General features: G+C 48.2%; 1 protein-coding gene across 1 annotated transcript in view; it reads right to left on the bottom strand.

The window, feature by feature from the left end:
* Positions 1-10003, bottom strand: part of FA2H (fatty acid 2-hydroxylase) — a 53589-nt gene extending 43586 nt beyond the window's left edge. Inside the window, exon 1 of the mRNA XM_060084763.1 lies at positions 9734-10003. Within this exon, the coding sequence (XP_059940746.1) occupies positions 9734-10003 (270 nt within the window). The remainder of the gene's footprint in view (positions 1-9733) is intronic.
* Positions 10004-12127: the final 2124 nt, after the last annotated feature.

A 12127-nucleotide genomic window follows, 5' to 3' on the forward strand; every position in this document is an offset into this window, starting at 1 on the left:
TGCACATTACTTTTTTTTTTTTTTTTTTGCGGTACATGGGCCTCTCACTGCTGTGGCTCGGGACGTGCAGGCTCAGCGGCCATGGCTCACGGGCCTAGCTGCTCCACGGCATGTGGGATCTTCCCGGACCGGGGCACGAACCCGTGTCCCCTGCATCGGCAGGCGGACTCTCAACCACTGCGCCACCAGGGGAGCCCTGCACATTACTTTTAATGATTTAAATGTTTGTATGAACTATGTTCATGGGTAATTATCACAATAGAGAAAAGGAGGGACAAAGTGATGGCTGGGGTTACTACCATCTGACAGTATACAATATAACAAAATGCAAACTGACTGCAGAGTGAAAATTCAAAATCAATGCAAAAACTTAGAAAATTTCATGAAGTCAATGAAAGTGAGAGAAAACTGTTTTAGTTACAGTTCCACTGCCAAATAAGGATCTGGCAAAGTCAGGCTGTTTAACACTGAAACACAGGCAATCAACAAAGGATGAGGCCCTTCAAAAGAGGAGGACTTGTTTATTAAAGGATCAAAAGAGATCCTTAGCCCTTAAATACTCTTGCTAAAATGACCTTTTTTAAAAAATTTTAAAATTTTGGCTGCATTGGGTCTTCGTTGCTGCACGCAGACTTTCTCGTGGTGAGCAGGGGCTACTCTTTGTTGTGGTGCGTGGGCTTCTCATTGCGGTGGCTTCTCTTGTTGCGGAGCATGGGCTCTAGGCACGTGGGCTGCAGTAGTTGTGGCTCACGGGCTCAGTAGTTGTGGCGCACGGGCTTAGTCGCTCCACTGCATGTGGGATCTTCCCAGAGCAGGGATCAATCCCGTGTCCCCTGCATTGGCAGGTGGATTCTTAACCACTGCAGCACCAGGGAAGTCTCTAAAATGACCTTTATGATCACACTGTGAACAGCCAACGCAAAGTTTAGAATGTCACAATGTGCTTTCATATGTTTTTGTCAGAAAAACCACACATGCGCAAAACAACACTACTTGATTCATTATTTGCTCAATTTAAGAATCAGCATCCAAGTGCAATCTTAATTTTGCTGTCAGATTTTTTTTTTTTGGCTGTGCCACGGGGCTTGCAGGATCTTAGCTGCCCAACCAGGGATCAAACCTGTGTCCCTTGCAGTGCAAGCACAGAGTCCTAACTACTGGACCACCAGGGAATTCCCTTGCTGTCAGATTAAAATAAACTAAAGCAAACAACAAAAAAAAACTTTTCAGTTTCATTTTTAAAGAGAATCAGTTTCCTTCTCTCAACCACTTGGCCCATTTTCTATGAAATTTTGGTCTTCATTTAAAGTAGATTCACTTTAAGTGACCTTTTTTTTTTACATCTTTATTGGAGAATAATTGCTTTACAATGGTGGGTTAGTTTCTGCTTTATAACAAAGTGAATCAGTTATACATATACATATGTTCCCATATCTCTTCCCTCTTGCGTCTCCCTCCCTCCCACCCTCCCTATCCCACCCCTCTAGGTGGTCACAAAGCACCGAACTGATCTCCCTGTGCTATGCGGCTGCTTCCCACTAGCTATCTATTTTACCTTTGGTAGTGTATATATGTCCATACCACTCTCTCGCTTTGTCACAGCTTACCCTTCCCCCTCCCCATATCCTCAAGTCCATTCTCTAGTAGGTCTGTGTCTTTATTCCTGTCTTAACCCTAGGTTCTTCATGACATTTTTTCCCTTAAATTCCATATATATGTGTTAGCATATGGTATTTGTCTTTCTCTTTCTGACTTACTTCACTCTGTATGACAGACTCTAGGTCCATCCACCTCATTACAAATAGCTCAATTGGTACAGCTACTATGGAGAACAGTATGGAGGTTCCTTAAAAAACTACAAATAGAACTACCATATGACCCAGCAATCCCACTACTGGGCATATACCTTGAGAAAACCATAACTCAAAAAGAGTCATGTACCAAAATGTTCATAGCAGCCCTATTTACAAAAGCCAGGAGATGGAAACAATCTAAGTGTCCATCATCGGATGAATGGATAAAGAAGATGTGGCACATATAGACAATGGAATATTACTCAGCCATAAAAAGTGACCTTTAATCCTAGGAGTCAAGGACTTTCCTATTCAGGTTCAAGAACAACTGAATTTTTTTATGGCACCCTGTCTCCAACCTGCATAATCTTTTACACCTGGCACTCCAAAGGGTCTTGCCCAGGACATGGGGAAGCAACAACAAAATCGGGTTGGTCTGTCCTGGTGCCTAACTTGGGATCATGGAAGCTGTATTTATTCAGCTAAATGTAACTTCTCCTTATTCCTCCATGGCAGCCAGTCTCAAAGTGTGGGCCTTAACTTGATTTAAAAATGTGAGGTCTTTCTTTGATCTTTGTGGGTAAATGATGCTTGTTTCATAGACATTCATTATTACATAAGTCTAGGGGCTATTTATTAGCAACTAAGTGGGTTATTATGGACTATTAACATTTGGGATTTATAAAACAAAGCTAGCCATTACTAGAGATCCCTAAAATCTCCAATTCCATTTTCCAGTGGGAAAGGTAAGCATCATGCAATGCTAAGCAATGTTAAAAAGGTTCTGCTGGGCATAGAAGAATGTACAGAACTAGAACTTTACTCCCTTTAAATTCTATTTGTTTTAAAGGAGAAACTATGACTAATTCACTTAGGTAATTATCAACCACATTTGTTGTAGATTACATGGTTCACTCTATAAGTGTGTAGTCACATGTACTTCCATCAAAAGAATTTTTGGCTACTAGCTTTCCTCTAACAGGACCTTAAGACATTCTGTATGCATCGTAGTTCAAAACACATCCCCCCAAATTTGCTTATCTGGTACTGCTATTTTAACACCTTGCAATACAAATACTATCGAAGTCAGAAAACAAAGCATTTGAATAATTATGTTTTAGGGCAATGCTTCCCAACAACAAATCCTGAGTATGAGGTTTCTATTTCTCAGTGATAACTTTATGGCTGTTGCTAGCATCAATTTTGTTGTTCCCCAGTCTTGTTACTATGACTGAGTTTGTTTTCCATCAGAGGGCAAGAGCAGGTGGGGAAACGGTCGTTAGAATCTTCTGCCCATCTTAGATGAGCAGCAGTTAGAGAAGATTGAGAATCACCATTCGGAGATGACACGCTTTAGAGACTTTTGCATGAAAAGACACAGGAAAGAGTAAACAGAACTGGAAACCCAGGAACCTGGGTCCTGCCTGTGCACATCATCCAGACACTCACAGACACATGGGGACGGGTCACAGCCCTGAGAGCAAGGAGGGCTCTCAATTGGCATTTTCTATGGTTAATTTCACTTCTAACCTTGCAGGGGACTCACAGGCAGGGATGAACTTCAGTAGCCTGGTATGGAAGACACTTTGCCAACTCTTTCTGGCTGTAAAACACTGAGGGCAAAGGTAGAAATGAGTGACTCACTTGATAGTCCTCCATCCTTTCTATCAACTCCCAACCCTTTTAGCTAACAAAGAAGAAACTGGAAAGGGGTCTGTTTCTGTTTTTTTTTTTTTTAATATCTTACTACTTGAAGTATCTTGTGTATGCTAATATCACCACTTTCCTTGTCAATCTGGTACACATATCAGTTTTCCAAGCAGCTCATTCATTCATTTATTCAGACATTTGTTACTTCCTGTTGGCAGGCACCAGTGTGCTACCATCTCCTAGGGAAACCCAGATGAATCAGGCAATTCCAGTCTTCGGAGAGTTCACAGTTTAGTAGAGAAGATAAGACACATAGTGAAAACACAGTGAATAAGGAAGAGCATTTTGAATGGTGTCATGTAGGGAGAGGCCAAGTGCTATGAGAGTCTGGGAGAAGGAAAAACTCCGTTCTAGATGGGGAGATAAGGAGAATCTCTGTGGAAGAAATAGAGTTTGAGATGGACTTAAAGGATGTGGCAATCGGGAGCCACTGAAGATTTAGGAATCCCGCTGTAACAAAACCACATGCTCTTTGGAAAGCTTCACAAGGCAATGGGCTGAAGGAAGTCTTGGCAGGGAGAGACCTGCCCAGGAGACTGTTGCAGTAATACGCATAACGCAGCTCTGGCCAAGGTAGGGTAGTAGTGGGTGGGCATCCTGGAGGGAAGACTAAGGAGGCTCGTGAGGATCGGCATGGGGTCTGTCCCAGCCACTGGCTCTGGTTTTTTCCAATTATCCCCCATTTTCCCCTCTACAGCCTCTGGATTCTCTAGGACAGAGCAAGGAATGGAGACCGTTGAAAAACACAGATCATCTCCCAGACGTAGTATTGGGTGAAAGAAGCTGTACAGCAGAGCACACACCGTGTGACTTTTCTGGGAAATGAGGAGCAAGAGAAACTAGCAGTGGAGACTGAGCCGTAACGGCCAGGGGTATAAGGGGTGAAGTAGGCGGGATAACGCACCCCCCTTTCAAAATCTACGTCCCAATACCTGGAACCCGTGACTATGTTACTTTACATGGCACAGAGGACTTTGCAGGTGTGATTAAATGAAAGACTTTGTGATGAGGAGATGATCCTGGATATCTGGTGTGGGGGGGGGTTCGGGGGGATGGGAGCACAGTATAGTCACAGGGTTCCTTATAAGTGAAAGATGGAGGCAGGAGAATCAGAGTCCGAGAACGAGAAGGGACAGGAGAGCAGAGGTCAGAGCAATGTGACTGCTGGCTGGGGGCCAGGAGCCAGGGAACACAGGCAGCCTCTAAAAGCTGGAAAAAGTGAGGAAACGTTCTCCCCTAGAGCCTCCAGAAGGAAGGCTGCCCTGCCAATTCATTTCTGACTTCTGACCCTCCAGAAACACAAGAGAATAGATGTGTGTTGCTTTAAGTCACTGAGTTTGTGGTAATTTGTTACAGCAGCAATAGAAAACCAAAGGGGCGAGGTATCCAGAAACCAGCTGAGGACAGTGTGTCAAGCAGGGGGGAGCGATCGCCATGTCGAGAGTTGCTGCCAGGCCAGGTGAGAACTGACCACCAGGTTTAGCCAGGTGAAGGTCCCGATGGCCCTGGCAAGGGTACTTTCAGTGCTGTGGTGGGTTTCAGAGAGAACAGGACGCTTACTTCCTCTCTGTCTAAATGAATGAAGACGACATATGGACCAACAGTGAGTTGTGTGTCTTAAGATAAATAAATAAATAAATAAGGAAAGGGAAGATGATGGATGCTGCTCAGGCATCACTTTGGGTTCTCTGCTGGGAATGTTTCCAGAAATGATTACCCTCAGGTGTTTCTGAGATTCCTGTCTATTTCTTTTTATTTCCCCCATAGAGTCCTAATTTCCAACCTTTGCCCTAATTTGGGTCTCGAAGCCCCTTCAATCACTGAATTCTGAGGTGACACCAGGGGGCACTCTTGGAGCCTGTGTTTACCCTGTGTCACATGGAACCACAGTGACTTGGATCCCTGGCCCTCTCCCAGCTTGCCCTAGCTTCATCCTCCAGGTAAGGCTCACCTGGCACCACAGCAGGCCAGGGCTCACAAGTCCCTGGCAGGTAGCAAAGGACAGTGGCTGCTGATTGGCCAGGCAGGCCCACTTAGGAAGCCTTGTTGTGGGCTAAGCAGACCTCGACCCCCTTCAATTAGCAGATTTCTCATATCCACTCCGCTCTGCAGGCAGGGGGAGTTTAGCAAGTTTCCCAATCATCAGCTTTTATCTGAATTCTCAGCTCAGACCAGCATTCCAAGCTGGGCTGTGCTCAAGCTGTTCCGGAGCCCCGGGTGGGGTGGGGACCCTGAGTCTTCCTGCATTTAGATCTCCTCCCTATTGTCCATCCCCATTTAATTACTCAAGCTCCAAAGTTCTGAATGGCTGGACCCCCAAAGCCTGTCAGAACCACATGTGGCAGAATCTGTGGACTTCTCAGCCACTCATAGACAGATACACCTTGTGGGATTAGGATGAGACACACGTTCAGACAGTAGGGTTAACCCAACAGCAGGGGCTGGGGAGTCAGGGCTTGCCTTCCTCTAGGGTCTCCCCAAACAGAGGGCTTTTCTCCAGGGGCACGGTCAGATGTCTGCCCACAGGAGGCCCCCTCAAGGTCTGGGTGTGTAAGACGGGGGGAGTATGATCTGCCCTTTCAGTTATTTTCCTCTTGGTGACAGGTGTGGAGTGAGGGAAGGATTCTGGTTGGACTGTGATGAAAGCTGCAGCTCTCTCACCAGAAAAATGCACAACCATGCATGTTTTACACACAATTTCATCTCTTCCATCAATCCCAGAAAATGGTCCATAGAACTCCAGGGTTAAGAAGCCCTGCTCCTTGTGTCTTCCAAAGTGTGATACTTACTCCACTGATGGTGCTCAGGATTTTAGGGGATAGGAGGATGAGCATTTATTTTAATAGCTCTATTTTTAAAGTGCATGTAAACCCTGATTTCAGGGTAATATTGCCTAGGGTGAGTAAACGGTAAAATAAAAAGTGAATCTACTTAAACATAAATATTAAATAGTTCAAGTCATATGCCAATTTGGAAAAAAACTGGGACAGTGATTCATGGATGACAAGTCTGGGAAACAGTATCTATGGCCTTGGGAGGTTTGGACCCGAAGTTCTTTTCTTTCCTATTTCTTTTAAAAAATTGCTGGTTGCAGCTCAGTCAATGGATTTCATGCCCTACTAACAACGTGAGGCACTCTTATCTAAGCTTGGAGTGAGGAGCCCTGAGCGCCCAGTCAAGAAGAGGGCCTGGCTTCCCTGCTCAGCCATCACTGATTCACTTCCTCAAGTCCAGGGTTACAACAGATCTTGTCTCATCCCCACGGTATGTTGGCTCAAACAAGTTTGACTTGTTTCATGTGTGTGTGCTTCCCTGTGAGTGTGAATGTGTGGGTAAGTGTGTTTACAGGGTGGTGTGGCAAAGTGGGGGAAAGGGGAAACCAGTGGGGTTGAGCCTTGTCCCTGGAATTTCATGGCAGAGCTCCAGCAGGCTCCCTGCTGAGGACTACACTTGGGAAGAAGGATTCCAAGGAGGGGCACCATTCAGAAATGAGCTCCAAACAACAGAGCTGGTTCATGACACTCCCCTTCCCCATCAACGCCCCTTCTGGTCCTCACACTACAGGAGCCGGGTTCTAGCCTCAACAGGTGTCAGCATTCCTGGTCCAGCAGGAGGAGATGGGAGAGGTGGAGAAGGTAGCATGGGGGTTGACAGAAGGGCTTAACCAGAGAGAAGAACAGATATGTCTTCTCTCCATTCAGCCCTTATGAAGATAGCTTCTCTCTGAAAAGATATCTTCTCCAGATTTCTCCTCTGAATACCTCTCTTCTCCAATATAAAGACAACCCTACACTAGTTTCCAGAATAATAGATAGAAGCTGATGAGCAACTGGAGTATTGGGTGACTACGGCCATTGGTCAAGTTTGGGCCACGGGTTTGTAAATGTGGTGTTAATTTTTGGTTTTTTTCCCACATCCTCAGGTGGGGGCCCAGATACAAGGATGCCTGAAACATGGCCACACTGGGACTCTTGGGGTAACAGGTGAGTGCAGGGGTAAGAAACAAATTTAGACTCAGTATTCTCTGAAGGTCAGGTAAAGCAAAGCAAAACGAAGCCAAATCAAACCATAGTGCTGGGTAGCTAGCAGAGCTGGGAGGTAAAGCCATCTAGGGCAGCTAGCCAGGAGAGATGCTCTAGATGGTGCTGGGAGGAGAGGCCACACCCTAAGGCTCCTGTTTATAGCACACAGTTACAATGTAGGATGGCTTCCATGAGCCATCACGAGCCTGGAAGCCTCCAGTATTCTGGCCCCCACCTCTCCTTTCCTGCACTCAGCTTCCGTTACATCTATGGCTGAACCATCTGCCCCTTTAGCATGACCTGACACCTAACATCAGCTTCCAAGATGAAACCGGGCCCCTGCTGCAGAATGCTGGGTCCTGCCATGTCACGTATGAAGTCTCCAAAATTCAACCTTCCCCTTCCCTTGGTCATCGTCACCGTTACCTCTCACTCGGGCTATGCGGTAGCCTCCTGCCTGGTCTCCTCACACCCACGTGGGCTCGTCCACCCCTTCTTGGCATCGCAGCCAGGATGCTCTTCCAAAGATGCAAATCTGACCAGGCCACACCCCTGCTTGAATCCATTACCAGGCTTCCCATTGTTCTTAGAATCAAGTCCCAAATCCTGACCACAGCGGCCCTGGCTGATCTCCGGCCTCCTTCCACTCCCTCTCCTTGCCCAACAGCCTCTGGTCACATTGGTTTTATTTCTGTCCCTTGACTCTGCCAAGCCCTTACCCTTCAGAGCCTTCACACATTCTTTTCCCTCTGTCTGGGAGGTTCTTCTCACCACACTTCACCTGGCTTGATTAGCTCCCAGGGTAAATAGCACTTTCTCCAGAAAGCTCTCCCTGATTCATACTCTGATGGCACCAGGTAATTTACGAATTGCTGTAGGATTCGTATGTTACCTCATTAGCCTGTTAGGTCCATGAAGACCGTATTGCTTTTGTCCATTGATACCTCCTCAGTGCCTAGCTCAGTGCTGTCAATCACTAAGGGACCAAGTGAGTGAGTGAATAAATGATTAAAGAATCAGGCAAGATGGCCTAGTGAAAAGCCACCTGGAACAGTGAGAGGCAAGTCCTTTCATCCAAAGATCTAAAAGCACTTGCTGGGGCCATCTTGAATGCAAGAGCTAGAAGCAGGGAACAACTGTTGGTTTATGTCCAAGCATGATGGCCTCACTGTCACCAGTCCTACAGCTGGGCCTGGGGAAGTCCTGAAGAGTCGGTTTGCCTCTGGCACAAGCCTACCTGCAACCCAACGGATAGGATCATCTCCCAGGCCCAAGGGTCCTTGGGATGGAGAGAGCATTGATTTTGGAATCAGACACACTTGACTTTTCCAATAACTAGCTCAAATTACCTCAAATTCCAAATTGACCTCAAATTCCAAATTGACCTCAAATGACAGTGCCTCCTTGATCCTCAGTTTCCACATCCTAATATGGGGATAACAAAACCCACCCCAGGATCAGTCAGAGGTCTAAATACAATCACGAGCCTGTGGTGCACAGCAGCAGGCAGCCCAGAGTGCTACTCCCTTCTCCCCAGCAAAACTGGCTTACCCCTGCCATGTCACTCTGCTGGACACCCAAGCCAGCATGCAAGACAAGGAATAAAGGGAGGTCTGAGGGGTGGGAGGACATAGGCCACCTGAGACACTGCGCCAACCTCTCCACGCAACCAGAGAAGCTGTTGTGCAAGACTAGGGTGGCACCAGGAAATCCAAACTAGCTGAGAAGGGTGACTGGTCTGTGCCTTTTGGATGCAGGGGTAGGGTGAGATGGGGAGGAGAGGACAGGTGAACTTGGAAGCTATTATTCAAACAGAAATGAAGAGCAGTTGCGAAGAGGGAGAGGCCGATAAGGGGACAGGAAGGAAAGATTGAGTGTGTGAGGGGCTGGGAGGGAAAAGGTGATCCAAGTTGTCAGATGGCAGAAGCTGCTGCAGGAACAAGTAGCAAGGAGGAGGCACCTTGGGAGGTGGGAGAAGTAGCAGATAGAGGAGGGACAGGGGAAATGCTGGAGAGGAAGGGCAAACTCCTGGTTGGGGGGGTGGTGGTAGGCAGGGACCTGTTACCTGGAGAGAAGAGAGGTGAGGGCGGAGGCTGTCACCTTGGGTCCTCCTAGAGGGCAGGTGAACGCGGCCTGCCGGGGAGTGGCGAGTTGGGGCGGGGAGGGTGGGGGGAATAGAGGGTGTGTGACCCCCGGGCCCGGCTGTACCTGAGGGTCTCCTTGCAGGTCCCCCACGTAGTACTGCTCGAGCCAGCGGCGCGCGTTGTCCGAGTGCCGGTGCGGTGGCCCGTCCAGGTCGGCGCTAACATCCTGACCAGCCCGTGCCCGCAGCAGCTGCTCGCCCCCTGGGTGGTGCCTCACGAAGCCGGTGAGGTCGTAGAGGCGGGCCCCGCAGCGGACCCAGCAGGCGCCGGCCGCCAGGCGCCGCTGGACCTCGGCGGGGGAGAAGGAGGCGGCGGGGGGCGGAGCGGGGGCCATGGCGGGAGACGGGAGCTCGCAGCTCGAAGCCTGCGCGTCTGCTCTACGGCCGCCCAGCGCGCCTCTTAACATCCCCTGAGCCGCTGCCGCCTTGACTGGTCAGCCGTCGCCGCACCTGCTCATTTGCATGCTGCGCTCCCATTGGCCGCTCCTAAGGACGTTGCCCGTGTCCGGAGGGGCCCCTTCCCCATTGGCCGGCAGGACGCCCAGCCGACCCGAGCGGGGCGGGCCGGGGGATGCCCGCCCTCCGTCAGGTGGTCCTGTTCAGGTAAGAGGGAGCGTCAGCCAAGTGTGTCTCATTGCAAGAGAGCAAAGGCGGCGGGAGGACGCAGGTGGAGCAAGTCTTCCTGTTGCCGGCGGCTGTGTGGACCTACGTCCTCGATAGCCTGATCGCCACCGGAATAACTCTTCTGCTGCTGCCTTATGGGAGAAACTTGCAGTTTTCCTTCCTCAGGCTGCAGGAGTGGGTGAAGAGTGCGGGAGGCGGAGTGAGAACTAGAGTAAGGCAAGGGAGACACTGGCCTCTGGCGCCCCCAAACTCAGTAATCACGATATACAATATTTTAATGTAATATTTTTTAAAAAATCATGTCGTGTACAGAACAATATGAATGTGCTTAATGCCACTGAACTGTAAAGTTTAAAATGGTTAAAATGGTATATTTTATATTATGTATATTTTACCACAATAAAAAATATATGTAACAAAGAATTTTTAAAAATAGGAATATTGGCAAACCACAGCCAGTGGGCTGGCCACCTGGTTTTGTATATAAAGTTTTAGTGGAACCAGGACTAGTGAGAGGAGTGAGGCAGGTTGGTGAAAGTGAAGGGTTGGATCTCGTCTTTAACACTGTAAATTCTGGTATTTTGTTCATCATGGATTTTTTTGTTTGCATTAGTTTTGAATTTTTAAAATACACTTTTTGGGGCTTCCCTGGTGGCGCAGTGGTTGAGAGTCTGCCTGCCGATGCAGGGGACATGGGTTCGTGCCCCGGTCTGGGAGGATCCCACATGCCGCGGAGCACCTGGACCCGTGAGCCATGGCCGTTGGGCCTGCGCGTCCGGAGCCTGTGCTCCGCAACGGGAGAGGCCACGACAGTGAGAGGCCCACATACCTCAAAAAAAAAAAAAAAAAAGAAACAAAATACACTTTTTGTTTTTGTTTTCGGCTGTGCCACGCGGCATACAGAATCTTAGTTCCAGGAGGAGGAATAGAACCCCTGCCCCCTGCAGTGGAAGCTCGGAGTCCTAACCACTGGACCGCCAGGGAATTCCCTAAAGTATTCTTTATCTTGATTACTGAGTTTTTTGGCACACCCTTAACTTTTGCCTGCAGAATGACTGCCTCAGTTGCCTCACTCTAGTCTCATCTTCTGGGGAGGATCCTGAGGGACGAACAGAGAATCATGCTGCCATTATAGGAGGAGAAATAGGGACCTAAAGAAGTAAAGCCTGGTAGTCATGCTGGATGGAAGGGAAGAGCAAGTGTGCTCAATCCAGTTTTGTTTATAATAGGGGAGAACTGCACACAACTTTAACTGCCCAGCAATTGGGGATCTCACCTGAACTCATAATTTGTAATAAAAGGATCCTGGTACTGAGGTTGCCCCATTCAACTGGCCTTGGTCTCTCTCAGCAAAAGGTATTTTCAGGGTCACCCCTGTTTATGCTCTTCTGGGGTTGGGCCTCTATGCTGGGCCAGCTCTGTGGGGGAAAGCCTAGCTCAGATGCCCTAGGGGCCACCCCTACTACAGACACATCCAAGGCCAGGAGAGTTGTTCCTTCCTTCTCTCCTTCCCAAGACTTTCCTGGCTCACCCTCAGGGAGTAGGCAAGAGTTTGGCTGAGTATATGGGTCGGCTGTGGAACTGCTGTCCAACAGGCCTGGAGGGAGGCCTTAGGTCACTAATTTTGCTTTTCTCAAGCAGTGAATACATAGTCACTCTCACTCCACTTCCACACCTACTCTGTTCCAAATACCTTGCATGTGCAGAAGCATTCAAACACTCCTGGGTGTCCTCAGGTACTTCCTGATGACAATATCTGTAGGCCACCCACATTTGGATTTGTCACCGTTGCCTTAAACTCATATTATCTGAAGTTAAACAAGCAATTTAGTCAT

The sequence above is a fragment of the Mesoplodon densirostris genome, chromosome 19, assembly GCF_025265405.1.
Source record: "Mesoplodon densirostris isolate mMesDen1 chromosome 19, mMesDen1 primary haplotype, whole genome shotgun sequence".
Taxonomy (NCBI): domain Eukaryota; kingdom Metazoa; phylum Chordata; class Mammalia; order Artiodactyla; family Ziphiidae; genus Mesoplodon; species Mesoplodon densirostris.